This window comes from Cebidichthys violaceus, unplaced genomic scaffold, assembly GCF_023349555.1.
Source record: "Cebidichthys violaceus isolate CVI_PGR_0920_01 unplaced genomic scaffold, fCebVio1.0.p SCAF_1, whole genome shotgun sequence".
Lineage (NCBI taxonomy): Eukaryota > Metazoa > Chordata > Actinopteri > Perciformes > Stichaeidae > Cebidichthys > Cebidichthys violaceus.
The window spans coordinates 578,712-597,680 of NW_027176262.1; the positions used below are offsets into that span (position 1 = coordinate 578,712).

The window sequence follows — 18,969 nt, forward strand, 5'->3', positions numbered from 1 at the left end:
ACACACACACACACTTATACACACACACACACACACACACACATATACACACACACACACACACACACACATACACACACACACACACACACACACACACACACATATACATACACACACACACACACACACACACACACACACACACACACACACACACACACACACATTGTCCCAGAGGTGTGTATTTCTTGTTGTCAGTGTTTCTGCTGATCAGCTGAGAAACACCCAAACAATGTCTGTACCAGTGTGTGTGTGTGTGTGTGTGTGTGTGTGTGTGTGTGTGTGTGTGTGTGTGTGTGTGTGTGTGTGTGTGTAAACAGACTGTACTGAGCAGTTTGAAGCTCTCTTAGCGAGCTAATCAGTAACAATGATTGAGAGCTGATCACGTGCTGCTCGGTGTCACATCTCTTCCTGAGTCGACATGTGTCGTGTGAGTAAATATGCAATGCCTGCTGGGAAACAGGAAGTGAGTCGGGCATAGCCTCTGCGCTCCGTTAGCCGACGAGCTAGTTGTCAGTGATGGAAAGCCTTCTGATGGGGGTCAAAGTTCAGCTTATTGTGAGAAGCTGCAGTGTTGCATGCTGGTAGTTGACTGCAGTGTGTGTGTGTGTGTGTGTGTGTGTGTGATCCTGAGATCCTACAGCGTGTGCTGCTTCAATGAGGGACAATAATGGGTTAATGTGACTTTTTAATGTGAAGATGTCGGCTATGTTTTCTTCTCAGAGAACTGTCTCTCTCTCTGTCTCTCTCTCTCTGTCTCTCTCTCTCTCTGTCTCTCTCTGTCTGTCTCTCTCTCTCTCTCTGTCTCTCTCTGTCTGTCTCTCTCTCTCTCTGTCTCTCTCTCTCTCTCTCTCTGAGTGGAGGGAGTGGTGAGTTTTCGGAGCGTGTCTGAGAGTGATTAATAGCGATTTTTCGACATTTTGCTTCGTTTTTTTAACGTTGTATATGACAGTGTATTGTGGTGTGTGGGGCTCATAGTGTTTGGGTGAACACTTGGGGGGTTTTAGGTGGGTTTTTTGGTGGTGTTTGCAGCCGATCAGCACGCGCTGGTCGGCGTGCTGCACGCCGCCATGGACTTCACCAAACTAACGCGGAAACACGGCGTAAAGATTCCGCCGCGTTTCCCGTGCTCGGTGGAGGACTGCAGCCTGGCAGTGGGGGAGATCATCGGTCACAGCAACGTGAGGTCCGCTGCACGGATGAACGGTGCGGTGATCGTGTTTTGTAATACCGAAGAGGATACGGAACTGGTGTTGGACAGCGGGATCGAGGTGAACGGCGGCTTCCTACCCGTCCATCCTCTCAGCGACCCGGCGGTAAGAGTCACTGTTTCCAACGTGCCACCGTTTGTTAAAGATGAGCTGATAACCAGAGAGCTGTCCAGACATGGAAAGATCGTGTCCAAAGTAAAGAAGATGTCATCCGGGGCCAAGTCTCCACTTCTGAGGCACGTGGTGTCTCACAGGAGACAGCTCCTCATGATCCCCAAGAACAGGAGCAGACAGGTGGACCTCGTGTTCACAGTCACAGTGGAGGACTTTGATTACCTCATTTTTGCGACAACTGAGGATTCTAAATGTTTCAGTTGTGGGAAACAGGGACATCAGAGCAGAGCCTGTCCTGGAAAAAACGGTTCTCATAAAGACCAGAACCAAAACCAGAAAGGTTCTGAGGAGGGCAGAGGAGACAAACAAGATGGACAGGAGGGGACAAGTGGGGTCCAGGAGGTAAGGAAGGAGGGGACGAGTGGGTTTAAGGAGGTAAGAAAGGAGGGGACGAGCGGGGGTAAGGAGGTAAGGAAAGAGGGGACGAGTGGGGGTAAGGAGGTGAGGGGGGAGGGGACAAGTGGGGTTGAGGAGGTAAGGAAGGAGGGGACGTGTGGGTTTAAGGAGGTAAGGGAGGAGGGGACGAGTGGGGTTAAGGAGGTAAGGAAGGAGGGGACGAGTGGGGTTAAGGAGGTGAGGGAGAAGGAGGCAAGTGAGGTACAGGTGGGGAGGGAGAGTAATGGAGGACAGGTGGGGGAAGGCAGTGAGGTGGACATGGAGGGAGACGAGGGGCAGTTCAAAGTCCCCCAGCGGAAGAGGAAAAAGAAAGAAAACAATGGAAGCTCACAGGCAAAGAAAGCGGCAACGAAAGGAAACGGAGGAGCAGCTAAATCTTAGTCTAGTCGGAAGAAGGACCCTGAGTCCAGTCTGGAGGAAGACCCTGAGTCCAGCCGGGGAGGAGACCCTGAGTCCAGTATGGAGGAGGATTCTGCTGCTGACAGTGAATCTTCTGACCACAGGGCTGGCAGCGGTAGGAGCTCTAGAGACTACAGTGTGGAGAAGATAAAGGGGTTTCTGAGGAGAACTAAAAGTGTGAAAGGAGTCAATGTGGAGGATTACTTCTCTGACAAAGAGAAGCTCTCCAGCTCTCTCAGGTCACACATGAGGAGTAAAGACAGAGGAGGGATAACAGTGAAGGAAGGCTACAGACTGAAGAAAATAGCTCAGAAGATCAATAAAGAGCTGAACAATGAAAGAGCTGATGGTGACCAAAGTCTCCCAGCCTAAGAGCAACTCTAGGACATGTTTTGTTGTTTTTATTTATTTACATGAACAATATGCAGGATTCATTGAGAATCGGTGCAGCAATGAAACAAAATGTGTGTCTGGAGTTGGACTAATATTCAACTGTGAAGAGAAACGGACTTGAGTGTTTCTTTGCTTTTGATTTGCTTTGTTTCATTCTTGATGCCATGACAATGCTTTTTGCTCTTTCTTTGTTTTAAGAAATAAAGGTTTTCTAAAAATCAAAAAAATCTGTCTCTCTCTCTGTCTCTCTCTGTCTCTCTCTGTGTGTCTCTCTCTCTCTGTCTCTCTCTGTGTCTCTCTCTCTGTCTCTCTCTGTCTCTCTCTGTGTCTGTCTCTCTGTCTTTATACTTAAGTTCTTTTACAGTTTCTGTGTGAACGTCTCAATAGTTGTTCAGAACAGAATAACCTTTAATAAGAAAAGTTACATCATATCTCTGTGATCTGTTGTCCATGCTGAAGTAACCTGGACACGTTGTAAATGATGACACCTAAACAGGAAGTGATGTCATCGATTTTAAAGATCTCGTGAGATAAACATAAAGATAAACATAAAGATAAACATAAAGATAAAGATAAACATAAAGATAAAGATAAACATAAAGATAAACATAAACATAAAGATAAACATAAAGATAAACATAAAGATAAACATAAAGATAAAGATAAACATAAAGATAAACATAAAGATAAACATAAAGATAAAGATAAACATAAAGATAAACACAAAGATAAAGATAAACATAAAGATAAACACAAAGATAAAGATAAACATAAAGATAAACATAAAGATAAACATAAAGATAAACACAAAGATAAACATAAAGATAAACATAAACATAAAGATAAACATAAAGATAAACATAAAGATAAACATAAAGATAAAGATAAACATAAAGATAAACATAAAGATAAACATAAAGATAAAGATAAACATAAAGATAAACATAAAGATAAACACAAAGATAAAGATAAACAAAGATAAACATAAACATAAAGATAAACATAAAGATAAACATAAAGATAAACATAAACATAAAGATAAACATAAAGATAAACATAAAGATAAAGACAAACATAAAGATAAACATAAAGATAAACATAAAGATAAACACAAAGATAAAGATAAACACAAAGATAAACATAAAGATAAACATAAAGATAAACATAAAGATAAAGATAAACATAAAGATAAACAAAGATTAAGATGAACATAAACATAAAGATATAGATAAAGATAAACATAAAGATAAACATAAACATAAGGATAAAGATAAAGATAAACATAAAGATAAAGATAAACATAAAGATAAACATAAACATAAAGATAAACATAAAGATATAGATAAAGATAAACATAAAGATAAACATAAAGATAAAGATAAACATAAAGATAAACATAAAGATAAAGATAAACATAAACATAAACATAAAGATAGCAAAAGACATGAGTTTTAAAAGGAAACACACATCACCCTGCTTGTGCTGAGCTCAGCATCTCGTGCTGTTTATGTTCATCTCCCACAGAGGAGGAGGGGTGTGTGTGTGTGTGTGTGTGTGTGTGTGTGTGTGTGTGTGTGTGTGTGTGTGTGTGTGTGTGCGTGCCCCTCCCTGTTTTATGGCCTGTTTCTTCTCCTCACTGGTTTCTCTGGTCTCCATTGTTCCCAGTATCTTCCTCTCTTTGTCTCCTTCCTTCAGTATCTTATTGAAACTTTATTGAAACCCTCCGAGGACGACGACACACACAGCTGATCAATGATGACTCAATCTCATCAGGTCCATTTAAAGGAGCAGCGATGAAAGAGTGAATGTGGAAAACATCGTTTACATTTCTTTAAAAGCTCTGTAGATCACTGTGTAGCCCCGCCCCTAAATCATCCCCTGCTTTATGGTCTGTGTGACTCTAAATGGAGCATAAGTTACTAAATGAACATCATGCTGTATTGAAGAAGACTGTAAACTAGAGATTGAGACCATAAACTCATGTTTACAATGTTTACTGAGGGAATAAATCAAGAGAGAAGTAGAGTCATTTTAGACTAAACTTCTATACAACCAGAGGAGTCGCCCCCTGGTGGACACTAGAGAGAATGCAGCTGTAAACCACACGGTACAAACAATAACAACGCTGACGTATTTACGCCTGTATGTTGTGTGTTGATGGAGCTGCTACAATGTTAGCTTAGCACCGGTCGATCCAGACTCTTTAAGGGTGATTAGCTGGTCGTGTTGAGGAGAGACTCTCTGGAGGACGTTGTGGACTCAGACCTGATATCTAGTTTCTCTGGACGTCTGAGTCTTCATGAACACAGCAGCTGTAGTGGTCCCTTCTGTCATGGCTGATGGAGGAAATAAATGGTTCAGTTGATGCTGAAGCAACCGCCGCTAGCGTTAGCTGTTAGCGGTTAGCTCTGGTACTTAGCCAAGCAGGAGTGAGCAAACTCTTAATTTGTTAAGTTCTGCAGATTCAGGTCAGGACTCTTACTTTGGCGAGGTGAAGTGGTCATAGCGGCATTAAGTCTCTGTTGCAGTGTGTGTGTGTGTGTGTGTGTGTGTGTGTGTGTGTGTGTGTGTTTGTTTGTGTGTGTGTGAGTGTGTATGTGTGTGTGTGTGTGTGTGTGTGTGTGTGTGTGTGTGTGTTTGTGTGTGTGTGAGTGTGTATGTGTGTGTGTGTGTGTGTGAGTGTGTGTGTGTGTATGTGTGTGTGTGTGTGTGTGTGTGTGTGTGTGTCTCATAAATAACAGAGTGACTCTCTCCACACTTTGAGGTTTTTGCTCTCTCTCGCCCCGTCACACCGTCTCCATGGCGATGCTCTTAAAGGAACACGCTACACTGATTCTTTTATCATCATCATCATCATCATCACTGCATCCATTAGCGACATGCTAACACTTTAGCATCCATTGAGTTGAGTGCTGATTGATCGCATTAAATATGAATAAAGAAACTTTCAGATCAATGAAGATCCTCCTCCTCTTCCTCCTCCTCCTCTTCCACGCTCTTCAAGTACTTTTTAAAGATGAATACACTGATTATATACAAGTACACACAAGCTGAGAAAATATAAAAAATAATACAAAATAAAATCAGAAAATTCACTGAGAACTCATCATTCATATATATATATATATATATATATATATATATAATATAATATCTGGATACATATATATATATATATATATTATATAATTTAGAGGAAGGAGCTCAAGATGAAACCTACATTAGTGCAATAAGAACTATTGATTGGTATTAAAATATTAATCTCTGAATTATTAATATCACTTTAAGACTTAAGACCATTAGAACCATTAGAATCATTAGAGCCATTAGAGCCATTAGAACCAATAGAGCCAATAGAGCCATTAGCGCCATTAGAGCCAATAGAGCCATTAGAACCATGAGAACCATTAGATCCATTAGAGCCAATAGAGCCATTAGAACCATTAGAACTAGAAAAAAAAGACTATTTGCTGGCAGCCAATCACAAGCATTCTTTGCTGTAAGGTGCCGTGTGATTGGTCCACATACAGGCTCTGAACACGGAGATGTCTCATTGAGACTCTTTAAGATTCACCAGAGGGGCGTTCACTGACCTGTTTTATAATCAGAGAACTAGACGTTAACATGTCTTCAGCTCGTGTTAAACAGACTTTATTTAAACTAAAACACATTTGAGATGAGGGAACAGGAAGTAGACAAATGCCGACTCGTGTCTGGCTTTTAGGACTCTATAAAAACAGATGCATTGTGGGTTAAACTATCATCGAGTTAATGTTCCACCATGAACCACCAAAGAAACCTGATTTTGACCTAATGAAAACATGAACACATGAACACATAGCAGTCACTACCTGATGAACAAAGCTGTTCAGCCTGTTCAAACATGGGTCCTTTAATAAGTACTTCCTCAAGTCAAGCTGCAGGGAACAGAGAGCAAAGTGTTATAAATAACCTGTTCACACGTTCAGAATACCTCGTCTCCTTTTACTGAAGGGACACACACGGACCCAGACCTGGACCCAGACCTAGACCCAGACCTGAACATGAACATGGTCCCAGACCTGGGTTCAGGTCTGAACACGTACATGGTTCCGGACCTGGACAGTCTAGTGTCTGTGGTTAGTTCAAGTGTCTGTAATAACAGTAGGACAGTCTAGTATCTGTGGTTAGTTCAGGCATCTGTAATAACAGTAGGACAGTCTAGTGTCTGTGGTTAGTTCAGGTGTCTGTTATAACAGTAGGACAGTCTAGTGTCTGTGGTTAGTTCAGGTGTCTGTTATAACAGTGGGACAGTCTAGTGTCTGTGGTTAGTTCAGCTGTCTGTAATAACAGTGGGACAGTCTAGTGTCTGTGGTTAGTTCAGGTGTCTGTAATAACAGTGGGACAGTCTAGTGTCTGTGGTTAGTTCAGTGTCTGTAATAACAGTTGGACAGTCTAGTGTCTGTGGTTAGTTCAGGTGTCTGTAATAACAGCGGGACAGTCTAGTGTCTGTGGTTAGTTCAGGTGTCTGTAATAACAGCGGGACAGTCTAGTGTCTGTGGTTAGTTCAGGTGTCCGTAATAACAGCGGGACAGTCTAGTGTCTGTGGTTAGTTCAGGTGTCTGTAATAACAGCGGGACAGTCTAGTGTCTGTGGTTAGTTCAGGTGTCTGTAATAACAGTAGGACAGTCTAGTGTCTGTGGTTAGTTCAGGTATCTGTAATAACAGCAGGACAGTCTAGTGTCTGTGGTTAGTTCAGGTGTCTGTAATAACAGCGGGACAGTCTAGTGTCTCTGGTTAGTTCAGGTGTCTGTAATAACAGCGGGACAGTCTAGTGTCTGTGGTTAGTCCAGGTGTCTGTAATAACAGCGGGACAGTCTAGTGTCTGTGGTTAGTTCAGGCGTCTGTAATAACAGCGGGACAGTCTAGTGTCTGTGGTTAGTTCAGGCGTCTGTAATAACAGCGGGACAGTCTAGTGTCTGTGGTTAGTTCAGGCGTCTGTAATAACAGCTGGACAGTCTAGTGTCTGTGGTTAGTTCAGGTGTCTGTAATAACAGCGGGACAGTCTAGTGTCTGTGGTTAGTTCAGGCGTCTGTAATAACAGTGGGACAGTCTAGTGTCTGTGGTTAGTTCAGGTGTCTGTAATAACAGTGGGACAGTCTAGTGTCTGGTTAGTTCAGGTGTCTGTAATAACAGTGGGACAGTCTAGTGTCTGTGGTTAGTTCAGGCGTCTATAATAACAGCGGGACAGTCTAGTGTCTGTGGTTAGTTCAGGTGTCTGTAATAACAGTGGGACAGTCTAGTGTCTGTGGTTAGTTCAGGTGTCTGTAATAACAGTTGGACAGTCTAGTGTCTGTGGTTAGTTCAGGTGTCTGTAATAACAGTGGGACAGTCTAGTGTCTGTGGTTAGTTCAGGTGTCTGTAATAACAGTGGGACAGTCTAGTGTCTGTGGTTAGTTCAGTGTCTGTAATAACAGTAGGACAGTCTAGTGTCTGTGGTTAGTTCAGGTGTCTGTAATAACAGTAGGACAGTCTAGTGTCTGTGGTTAGTTCAGGTGTCTGTAATAACAGTTGGACAGTCTAGTGTCTGTGGTTAGTTCAGGTGTCTGTAATAACAGTTGGACAGTCTAGTGTCTGTGGTTAGTTCAGGTGTCTGTAATAACAGCGGGACAGTCTAGTGTCTGTGGTTAGTTCAGGTGTCTGTAATAACAGTAGGATAGTCTAGTGTCTGTGGTTAGTTCAGGTGTCTGTAATAACAGTTGGACAGTCTAGTGTCTGTGGTTAGTTCAGGTGTCTGTAATAACAGTAGGACAGTCTAGTGTCTGTGGTTAGTTTTGATGACATAATTTCCTGCACTGCCACACTTGTAGTTCTTTCATGGGAGCTGTAGTCTTTACTGTGTTGCTCTCACAGTATTCATGTTACAGCAGTTGAGTCGTGTGTCGTCACGTGGAGGCGTGGCACACACACACACACACACACACACACACACACACAAACACACCCCCCTCACAAACACACACACCCCCCACACACACAAAGTGTTTACAGGTGTCAGCTGAAGTGACTGACTCTTGATCAGCTGATTGATCAGTTCTCTGGACTCCTTTGATCTCTTTAGTGTCGGTCTGTGTTTATGTCAATGATGACTCGTTATTGCAGCCTGTTTCGTCGTCTGCTGCGCGGGGAGAGTAAGGCAGAGGAGGCAGACGAGGAGGAGGGCAGCACTCTGAAAGAGAGCAGTCAGCAGGGTGAGTGGACACCAACACTGAGAAGTACTTCATGTACTGGAAATACTACAATAAGTACAACACTGAGAAGTACTGAATGTACTAGAACTACTACAATAAGTACAACACTGAGAAGTACTGAATGTACTAGAACTACTACAATAAGTACAACCCTGAGCTGTACTTACTGTAGTCGAGGTGGAAAAATAGTTTCAGTATCTTTTGTTTAATTCTGTTTGTTTTCACTGAAGAACATTCAAATAATATTCAAAAACATGCAAATACACATGAATGGTTTAAACTTAGTGTTGACTGATATAAAGTTATATAAGTTATAAGTTATGCAAACTATAGAATGTATACAGATTATATAAAGTTATATACAGACTATATAAAAGTATATACAGACTATATAAAGTTATATACAAACTATAGAATGTATTCAGACTATATAAAGTTATATACAGACTATATAAAAGTATATACAGACTATATAAAGTTATATGCAAACTATAGAATGTATACAGATTATATAAAGTTATATACAGACTATATAAAAGTATATACAGACTATATAAAGTTATATACAAACTATAGAATGTATTCAGACTATATAAAGTTATATACAGACTATATAAAAGTATATACAGACTATATAAAGTTATATACAAACTATAGAATGTATACAGACTATATAAAGTTATATACAGACTATATAAAAGTATATACAGACTATATAAAGTTATATACGAACTATAGAATGTATACAGATTATATAAAGTTATATACAGACTATATAAAAGTATATACAGACTATATAAAGTTATATACAAACTATAGAATGTATTCAGACTATATAAAGTTATATACAGACTATATAAAAGTATATACAGACTATATAAAGTTATATGCAAACTATAGAATGTATACAGATTATATAAAGTTATATACAGACTATATAAAAGTATATACAGACTATATAAAGTTATATACAAACTATAGAATGTATACAGACTATATAAAGTTATATACAAACTATAGAATGTATACAGACTATATAAAGTTATATACAGACTATATAAAAGTATATACAGACTATATAAAGTTATATACGAACTATAGAATGTATACAGACTATATAAAGTTATATACAGACTATATAAAAGTATATACAGACTATATAAAGTTATATACAAACTATAGAATGTATACAGACTATATAAAAGTATATACAGACTATATAAAGTTATATACAAACTATAGAATGTATACAGATTATATAAAGTTATATACAGACTATATAAAAGTATATACAGACTATATAAAGTTATATACAAACTATAGAATGTATACAGACTATATAAAGTTATATACAGACTATATAAAAGTATATACAGACTATATAAAGTTATATACAAACTATAGAATGTATACAGACTATATAAAGTCATATACAGACTATATAAAAGTATATACAGACTATATAAAATTATATACAAACTATAGAATGTATACAGACTATATAAAGTTATATACAGACTATATAAAAGTATATACAGACTATATAAAGTTATATACAAACTATATAAAAGTATATACAGACTATAAAGTTATATACAAACTATAGAATGTATACAGACTATATAAAGTTATATACAGACTATATAAAAGTATATACAGACTCTATAAAGTTATATACAAACTATAGAATGTATACAGACTATATAAAGTTATATACAGACTATATAAAAGTATATACAGACTATATAAAGTTATATACAAACTATAGAATGTATACAGACTATATAAAGTTATATACGGACTATATGAAGGCATATACAGACTATATAAAGTTATATGCAAACTATAAAGTTATATACAGACTATATAAAGATGTGTACATACTATATTAAGGTAATAACAGACTACATAAAGGTATATACAGACTATATAAAGGTGTGTATAGTACATTGTGTCGTACATAGAGTACACACACACAGAGTATAAAGGTGTGTATACTACATTGTGTCGTACATAGAGTACGCACACACAGTATAAAGGTGTGTATACTACATTGTGTCGTACATAGAGTACGCACACACAGTATAAAGGTGTGTATAGTACATTGTGTCGTACATAGAGTACGCACACACAGTATAAAGGTGTGTATAGTACATTGTGTCGTACATAGAGTACGCACACACAGAGTATAAAGGTGTGTATACTACATTGTGTCGTACATAGAGTACGCACACACAGAGTATAAAGGTGTGTATACTACATTGTGTCGTACATAGAGTACGCACACACAGAGTATAAAGGTGTGTATACTACATTGTGTCGTACATAGAGTACACACACAGAGTATAAAGGTGTGTATACTACATTGTGTTGTACATAGAGTACACACACACAGAGTATAAAGGTGTGTATACTACATTGTGTTGTACATAGAGTACACACACACAGAGTATAAAGGTGTGTATACTACATTGTGTCGTACATAGAGTACACACACACAGAGTATAAAGGTGTGTATACTACATTGTGTCGTACATAGAGTACACACACACAGAGTATAAAGGTGTGTATACTACATTGTGTCGTACATAGAGTACACACACACAGAGTATAAAGGTGTGTATACTACATTGTGTCGTACATAGAGTACACACACACAGAGTATAAAGGTGTGTATAGTACATTGTGTCGTACATAGAGTACCCACACACAGAGTATAAAGGTGTGTATACTACATTGTGTCGTACATAGAGTACACACACAGAGTATAAAGGTGTGTATAGTACATTGTGTCGTACATAGAGTACACACACACAGAGTATAAAGGTGTGTATAGTACATTGTGTCGTACATAGAGTACACACACACAGAGTATAAAGGTGTGTATAGTACATTGTGTCGTACATAGAGTACACACACACACAGAGTATAAAGGTGTGTATAGTACATTGTGTCGTACATAGAGTACACACACAGAGTATAAAGGTGTGTATAATACATTGTGTCGTACATAGAGTACACACACAGAGTATAAAGGTGTGTATAGTACATTGTGTCGTACATAGAGTACACACACACAGAGTATAAAGGTGTGTATAGTACATTGTGTCGTACATAGAGTACACACACACACAGAGTATAAAGGTGTGTATAGTACATTGTGTCGTACATAGAGTACACACACAGAGTATAAAGGTGTGTATAGTACATTGTGTCGTACATAGAGTACACACACACAGAGTATAAAGGTGTGTATAGTACATTGTGTCGTACATAGAGTACACACACACACAGAGTATAAAGGTGTGTATAGTACATTGTGTCGTACATAGAGTACACACACAGAGTATAAAGGTGTGTATAGTACATTGTGTCGTACATAGAGTACACACACACAGAGTATAAAGGTGTGTATAGTACATTGTGTCGTACATAGAGTACACACACACAGAGTATAAAGGTGTGTATAGTACATTGTGTCGTACATAGAGTACACACACACACAGAGTATAAAGGTGTGTATAGTACATTGTGTCGTACATAGAGTACACACACAGAGTATAAAGGTGTGTATAGTACATTGTGTCGTACATAGAGTACACACACAGAGTATAAAGGTGTGTATAGTACATTGTGTCGTACATAGAGTACACACACACAGAGTATAAAGGTGTGTATACTACATTGTGTCGTACATAGAGTACACACACACAGAGTATAAAGGTGTGTATAGTACATTGTGTCGTACATAGAGTACACACACACAGAGTATAAAGGTGTGTATACTACATTGTGTCGTACATAGAGTACACACACACAGAGTATAAAGGTGTGTATAGTACATTGTGTCGTACATAGAGTACCCACACACAGAGTATAAAGGTGTGTATACTACATTGTGTCGTACATAGAGTACACACACAGAGTATAAAGGTGTGTATAGTACATTGTGTCGTACATAGAGTACACACACACAGAGTATAAAGGTGTGTATACTACATTGTGTCGTACATAGAGTACACACACACAGAGTATAAAGGTGTGTATAGTACATTGTGTCGTACATAGAGTACACACACACACAGAGTATAAAGGTGTGTATAGTACATTGTGTCGTACATAGAGTACACACACAGAGTATAAAGGTGTGTATAGTACATTGTGTCGTACATAGAGTACACACACAGAGTATAAAGGTGTGTATAGTACATTGTGTCGTACATAGAGTACACACACACAGAGTATAAAGGTGTGTATAGTACATTGTGTCGTACATAGAGTACACACACACACAGAGTATAAAGGTGTGTATAGTACATTGTGTCGTACATAGAGTACACACACAGAGTATAAAGGTGTGTATAGTACATTGTGTCGTACATAGAGTACACACACACAGAGTATAAAGGTGTGTATAGTACATTGTGTCGTACATAGAGTACACACACACAGAGTATAAAGGTGTGTATAGTACATTGTGTCGTACATAGAGTACACACACACACAGAGTATAAAGGTGTGTATAGTACATTGTGTCGTACATAGAGTACACACACAGAGTATAAAGGTGTGTATAGTACATTGTGTCGTACATAGAGTACACACACAGAGTATAAAGGTGTGTATAGTACATTGTGTCGTACATAGAGTACACACACACACAGAGTATAAAGGTGTGTATAGTACATTGTGTCGTACATAGAGTACACACACAGAGTATAAAGGTGTGTATAGTACATTGTGTCGTACATAGAGTACACACACACAGAGTATAAAGGTGTGTATAGTACATTGTGTCGTACATAGAGTACACACACACAGAGTATAAAGGTGTGTATACTACATTGTGTCGTACATAGAGTACACACACACAGAGTATAAAGGTGTGTATAGTACATTGTGTCGTACATAGAGTACACACACACAGAGTATAAAGGTGTGTATACTACATTGTGTCGTACATAGAGTACACACACAGAGTATAAAGGTGTGTATAGTACATTGTGTCGTACATAGAGTACACACACACAGAGTATAAAGGTGTGTATACTACATTGTGTCGTACATAGAGTACACACACACAGAGTATAAAGGTGTGTATACTACATTGTGTCGTACATAGAGTACACACACACAGAGTATAAAGGTGTGTATACTACATTGTGTCGTACATAGAGTACACACACACAGAGTATAAAGGTGTGTATACTACATTGTGTCGTACATAGAGTACACACACACAGAGTATAAAGGTGTGTATACTACATTGTGTCGTACATAGAGTACACACACAGAGTATAAAGGTGTGTATACTACATTGTGTCGTACATAGAGTACACACACACACAGAGTATAAAGGTGTGTATAGTACATTGTGTCGTACATAGAGTACACACACACACAGAGTATAAAGGTGTGTATAGTACATTGTGTCGTACATAGAGTACACACACACAGAGTATAAAGGTGTGTATAGTACATTGTGTCGTACATAGAGTACACACACACAGAGTATAAAGGTGTGTATAGTACATTGTGTCGTACATAGAGTACACACACAGAGTATAAAGGTGTGTATAGTACATTGTGTCGTACATAGAGTACACACACAGAGTATAAAGGTGTGTATAGTACATTGTGTCGTACATAGAGTACACACACACAGAGTATAAAGGTGTGTATAGTACATTGTGTCGTACATAGAGTACACACACACAGAGTATAAAGGTGTGTATAGTACATTGTGTCGTACATAGAGTACACACACAGAGTATAAAGGTGTGTATAGTACATCGTGTCGTACATAGAGTACACACACAGAGTATAAAGGTGTGTATAGTACATCGTGTCGTACATAGAGTACACACACACAGAGTATAAAGGTGTGTATAGTACATCGTGTCGTACATAGAGTACACACACACAGACTATAAAGGTGTGTACAGTACATCGTGTCGTACATAGAGTACACACACAGTATAAAGGTGTGTATAGTACATTGTGTCGTACATAGAGTACACACACACAGTATAAAGGTGTGTATAGTACATCGTGTCGTACATAGAGTACACACACACAGTATAAAGGTGTGTATAGTACATTGTGTCGTACATAGAGTACACACACACAGTATAAAGGTGTGTATAGTACATTGTGTCGTACATAGAGTACACACACACAGAGTATAAAGGTGTGTATAGTACATTGTGTCGTACATAGAGTACACACACACAGAGTATAAAGGTGTGTATAGTACATTGTGTCGTACATAGAGTACACACACACACACACTGCTCTCTTGCGTCAGATCTTCGTATTAAAGTATAAATATCAGCGTTAACATCTGTGATCAGCTCTCAGTGTCTCACACCTTCATCAGACACTCATCACTTCACAAATATCTTTTTATATATAAACACAAGTATATAGAGTCACACATCTCATGTGCTCGTCTACAACATGAACGGATGACAACAGAAAACACAGGTTGAGGTTTTACAGTTTCAGACTAAATTTGAACAGATAACAGAGTTATAGTTTCAATGTTTTCCAGATATATCTGTTCAGTCTGGGAACATGTTCAGCTCCGCAGCCTAAAAACAACCAGAACACGACTAAAATTACCTCCAACGCCCCCTGATCGTGAGTGTGTGTGTGTGTGTGTGTGTGTGTGTGTGTGTGTGAGTGTGTGTGTGTGTGTGTGTGTGTGAGACCTGCACAGTTATATTTACAGTCTGGTGTATTTCTGTCTGACCAGCTGTGTGTTTCTTCAGCGTTCTCAGCACCTCGTCTCTCTGCACTGCTTCACTTTAGACAAATGATTCACAAACATTATTTCATTTTATTTTTTTGTCATTTTAAATGTAAAATATTTTCCAGTTTTTCTGTTTGACATTTGTTTTAATTATTATTATTTGTATAACGTGCTATATAAATAAAGATTATTATTATTATTATAATATATATATATATTATAATAATCATCTTTTTATTCACACAGTTTTATATAAGAATAACAAGAACCAGTTCCCTTTAACTGTTTGTATTAATTTAATAAATAGATTTCTGTAAAGAAACCGTCGTCATGTAATAACAATAACAACAATAACAACAACACGGTCATGAATATGAACAACAACAGATCTACAGCAGTAAGAGGCAACAACAGGTTAATTCACAGTGCTTCACATAAAACCAGTAAAAACATCAAAACATAAGGCAAAAGAAAATGAGATTTAAAAACATGAAGAACTTTCATTAAACACTGTACAGCAGTGTAATACATAGAGACAGGAGTAAAGTGCAGGACATTGATTAATATCCTTGAATGTGGTTCAGGTAAAGACAGAAACAGAAACGTGTTGATGAAGTATGACGTCATCATAAAGACCATTATGGTTTGATGTCATCATCTCTTCTGTGTTTCTGTGATTTGTTTACATGTTTAAATGAATCAGTTCATTGATTCCTGATGAACTCGATCAGCTGATCAGTCTGAATGATGTCTGACTCGTCTCTCTGTCGCCCTCTGGTGGTCTGTAACAGCTCATATACATATATACGTATATACATACGTATATAGACATATTATACTCATGTATTTAAAGAGCTGATAGTAAGAATAGAATAATGATGTGATGAAGATCAACATACGAAGAAAGAAAAACTGTATACAACCTAGTAGTATGAGCAGTACATGCAGTAGTATTAGAAGTTGTAGTATTAATAGTATTAGTAATATCATCATTACCTGTAGTTGTATTTAAAACATTTTAAGCTGCAGCCCTGTAGTAGTATTAGTAGTTCCTGTAGTAGTATAGTAGTACCTGTAGTACTCTCATGAGGACCTGTAGTCTTGTAGTACTCTGATTAGTACCTGTAGTCCTGTAGTAGTATTAGTAGTACCTGTAGTCCTGTAGTAGTATTAGAGTCCCTGTAGTAGTAGTAGTAGTAGTATTAGAGTCCCTGTAGTAGTATTAGAGTCCCTGTAGTCCTGTAGTAGTATTAGAGTTCCTGTAATCCTGTAGTAGTATTAGAGTCCCTGTAGTCCTGTAGTAGTATTAGAGTCCCTGTAGTAGTAGTAGTAGTATTAGAGTCCCTGTAGTCCTGTAGTAGTATTAGAGTCCCTGTAGTAGTATTAGAGTCCCTGTAGTAGTAGTAGTAGTATTAGAGTCCCTGTAGTCCTGTAGTAGTATTAGAGTCCCTGTAGTAGTATTATAGTCCCTGTAGTAGTAGTAGTAGTAGTAGTAGTATTAGAGTCCCTGTAGTCCTGTAGTAGTATTAGAGTCCCTGTAGTAGTAGTAGTATTAGAGGCCCTGTAGTCCTGTAGTAGTATTAGAGTCCCTGTAGTAGTATTAGAGTCCCTGTAGTAGTAGTAGTAGTATTAGAGGCCCTGTAGTCCTGTAGTAGCAGTAGTAGTATTAGAGTCCCTGTAGTCCTGTAGTAGTATTAGAGTCCCTGTAGTAGTATTAGAGTCCCTGTAGTAGTAGTAGTAGTAGTATTAGGGTCCCTGTAGTAGTATTAGAGTCCCTGTAGTCCTGTAGTAGTATTAGAGTCCCTGTAATCCTGTAGTAGTATTAGAGTCCCTGTAGTCCTGTAGTAGTATTAGAGTCCCTGTAGTAGTATTATAGTCCCTGTAGTAGTAGTAGTATTAGAGTCCCTGTAGTCCTGTAGTAGTATTAGAGTCCCTGTAGTAGTAGTAGTAGTATTAGAGGCCCTGTAGTAGTAGTAGTAGTAGTAGTATTAGAGTCCCTGTAGTCCTGTAGTAGTATTAGAGTCCCTGTAGTAGTAGTAGTAGTATTAGAGGCCCTGTAGTAGTAGTAGTAGTAGTAGTATTAGAGGCCCTGTAGTCCTGTAGTAGTATTAGAGTCCCTGTAGTAGTATTATAGTCCCTGTAGTAGTAGTAGTAGTATTAGAGGCCCTGTAGTCCTGTAGTAGTATTAGAGTCCCTGTAGTAGTATTATAGTCCCTGTAGTAGTAGTAGTAGTATTAGAGGCCCTGTAGTCCTGTAGTAGTATTAGAGTCCCTGTAGTAGTATTATAGTCCCTGTAGTAGTAGCAGTAGTAGTATTATAGTCCCTGTAGTAGTAGCAGTAGTAGTTTTATAGTCCCTGTAGTAGTAGTAGTAGTAGTAGTATTAGAGTCCCTGTAGTCCTGTAGTAGTATTAGAGTCCCTGTAGTAGTAGTATTAGAGGCCCTGTAGTCCTGTAGTAGTATTAGAGTCCCTGTAGTAGTAGTAGTTGTATTAGAGGCCCTGTAGTCCTGTAGTAGTATTAGAGTCCCTGTAGTAGTAGTAGTAGTATTAGATGCCCTGTAGTCCTGTAGTAGTACTAGAGTCCCTGTAGTAGTAGTAGTAGTAGTATTAGAGGCCCTGTAGTCCTGTAGTAGCAGTAGTAGTATTATAGTCCCTGTAGTAGTAGCCTGTAGTAGTAGTAGTAGTGGTATTAGAGTCCCTGTAGTCCTGTAGTAGTATTAGAGTCCCTGTAGTAGTAGTATTAGAGGCCCTGTAGTCCTGTAGTAGCAGTAGTAGTATTATAGTCCCTGTAGTAGTAGTAGTAGTAGTATTAGAGTCCCTGTAGTAGTAGTATTAGAGTCCCTGTAGTAGCAGTAGTAGTATTAGAGTCCCTGTAGTCCTGTAGTAGTATTAGAGTCCCTGTAGTAGTAGTAGTATTAGAGTCCCTGTCGTAGTAGTAGTAGTATTAGAGTCCCTGTAGTAGCAGTAGTAGTATTAGAGTCCCTGTAGTAGTAGTAGTAGTATTAGAGTCCCTGTAGTAGTAGTAGTAGTATTAGAGTCCCTGTAGTAGCAGTAGTAGTATTAGAGTCCCTGTAGTACTGCTGGTGTCCAGCAGAGGTCGCTCTCTGTGCAGGCTTCAGCCCTCCGTGTGTTTAACGAGCGGCTGCAGCTGATTGGTCCATTTTAAACCCGTTGAACGATGACATCATCTCGACAACATGAATAAATAAATCATAAATAAACAATCGTCTCTTTAAAGGTTCTTTGACTCTTTTATTCTTCATCACTGCAGACTTTGATGAAGATGATGATGAGTTCATATATTTATATTTGAGAGTGAGAATGTTAGATCCTCCTTTAAGGGTTCACATTATTCTTTATGTTTGTGGTGTGAGATGAGTCATCAGCAGGAGCTGAAGACGTCTATTCAT

The 18,969-nt window shown here is 38.4% G+C and overlaps 1 protein-coding gene across 2 annotated transcripts in view; it reads left to right on the forward strand.

Annotated features, from left to right (window-relative positions):
• LOC137868169 (fibroblast growth factor 12-like) overlaps positions 1 to 18,969 on the forward strand; it is a 40,755-nt gene that overhangs the window by 2,921 nt on the left and 18,865 nt on the right. Inside the window, exon 1 of one of the 2 annotated variants that reach the window (XM_068704767.1) lies at positions 8,142 to 8,806. The exons of the other annotated variant lie outside the window; for it this stretch is intronic. Coding sequence (XP_068560868.1) covers positions 8,692 to 8,806 — 115 coding nt within the window. The 5' untranslated portion in view covers positions 8,142 to 8,691. Of the gene's footprint in view, positions 1 to 8,141; positions 8,807 to 18,969 lie in introns of those variants that run through there. 2 annotated transcript variants of the gene reach the window in all.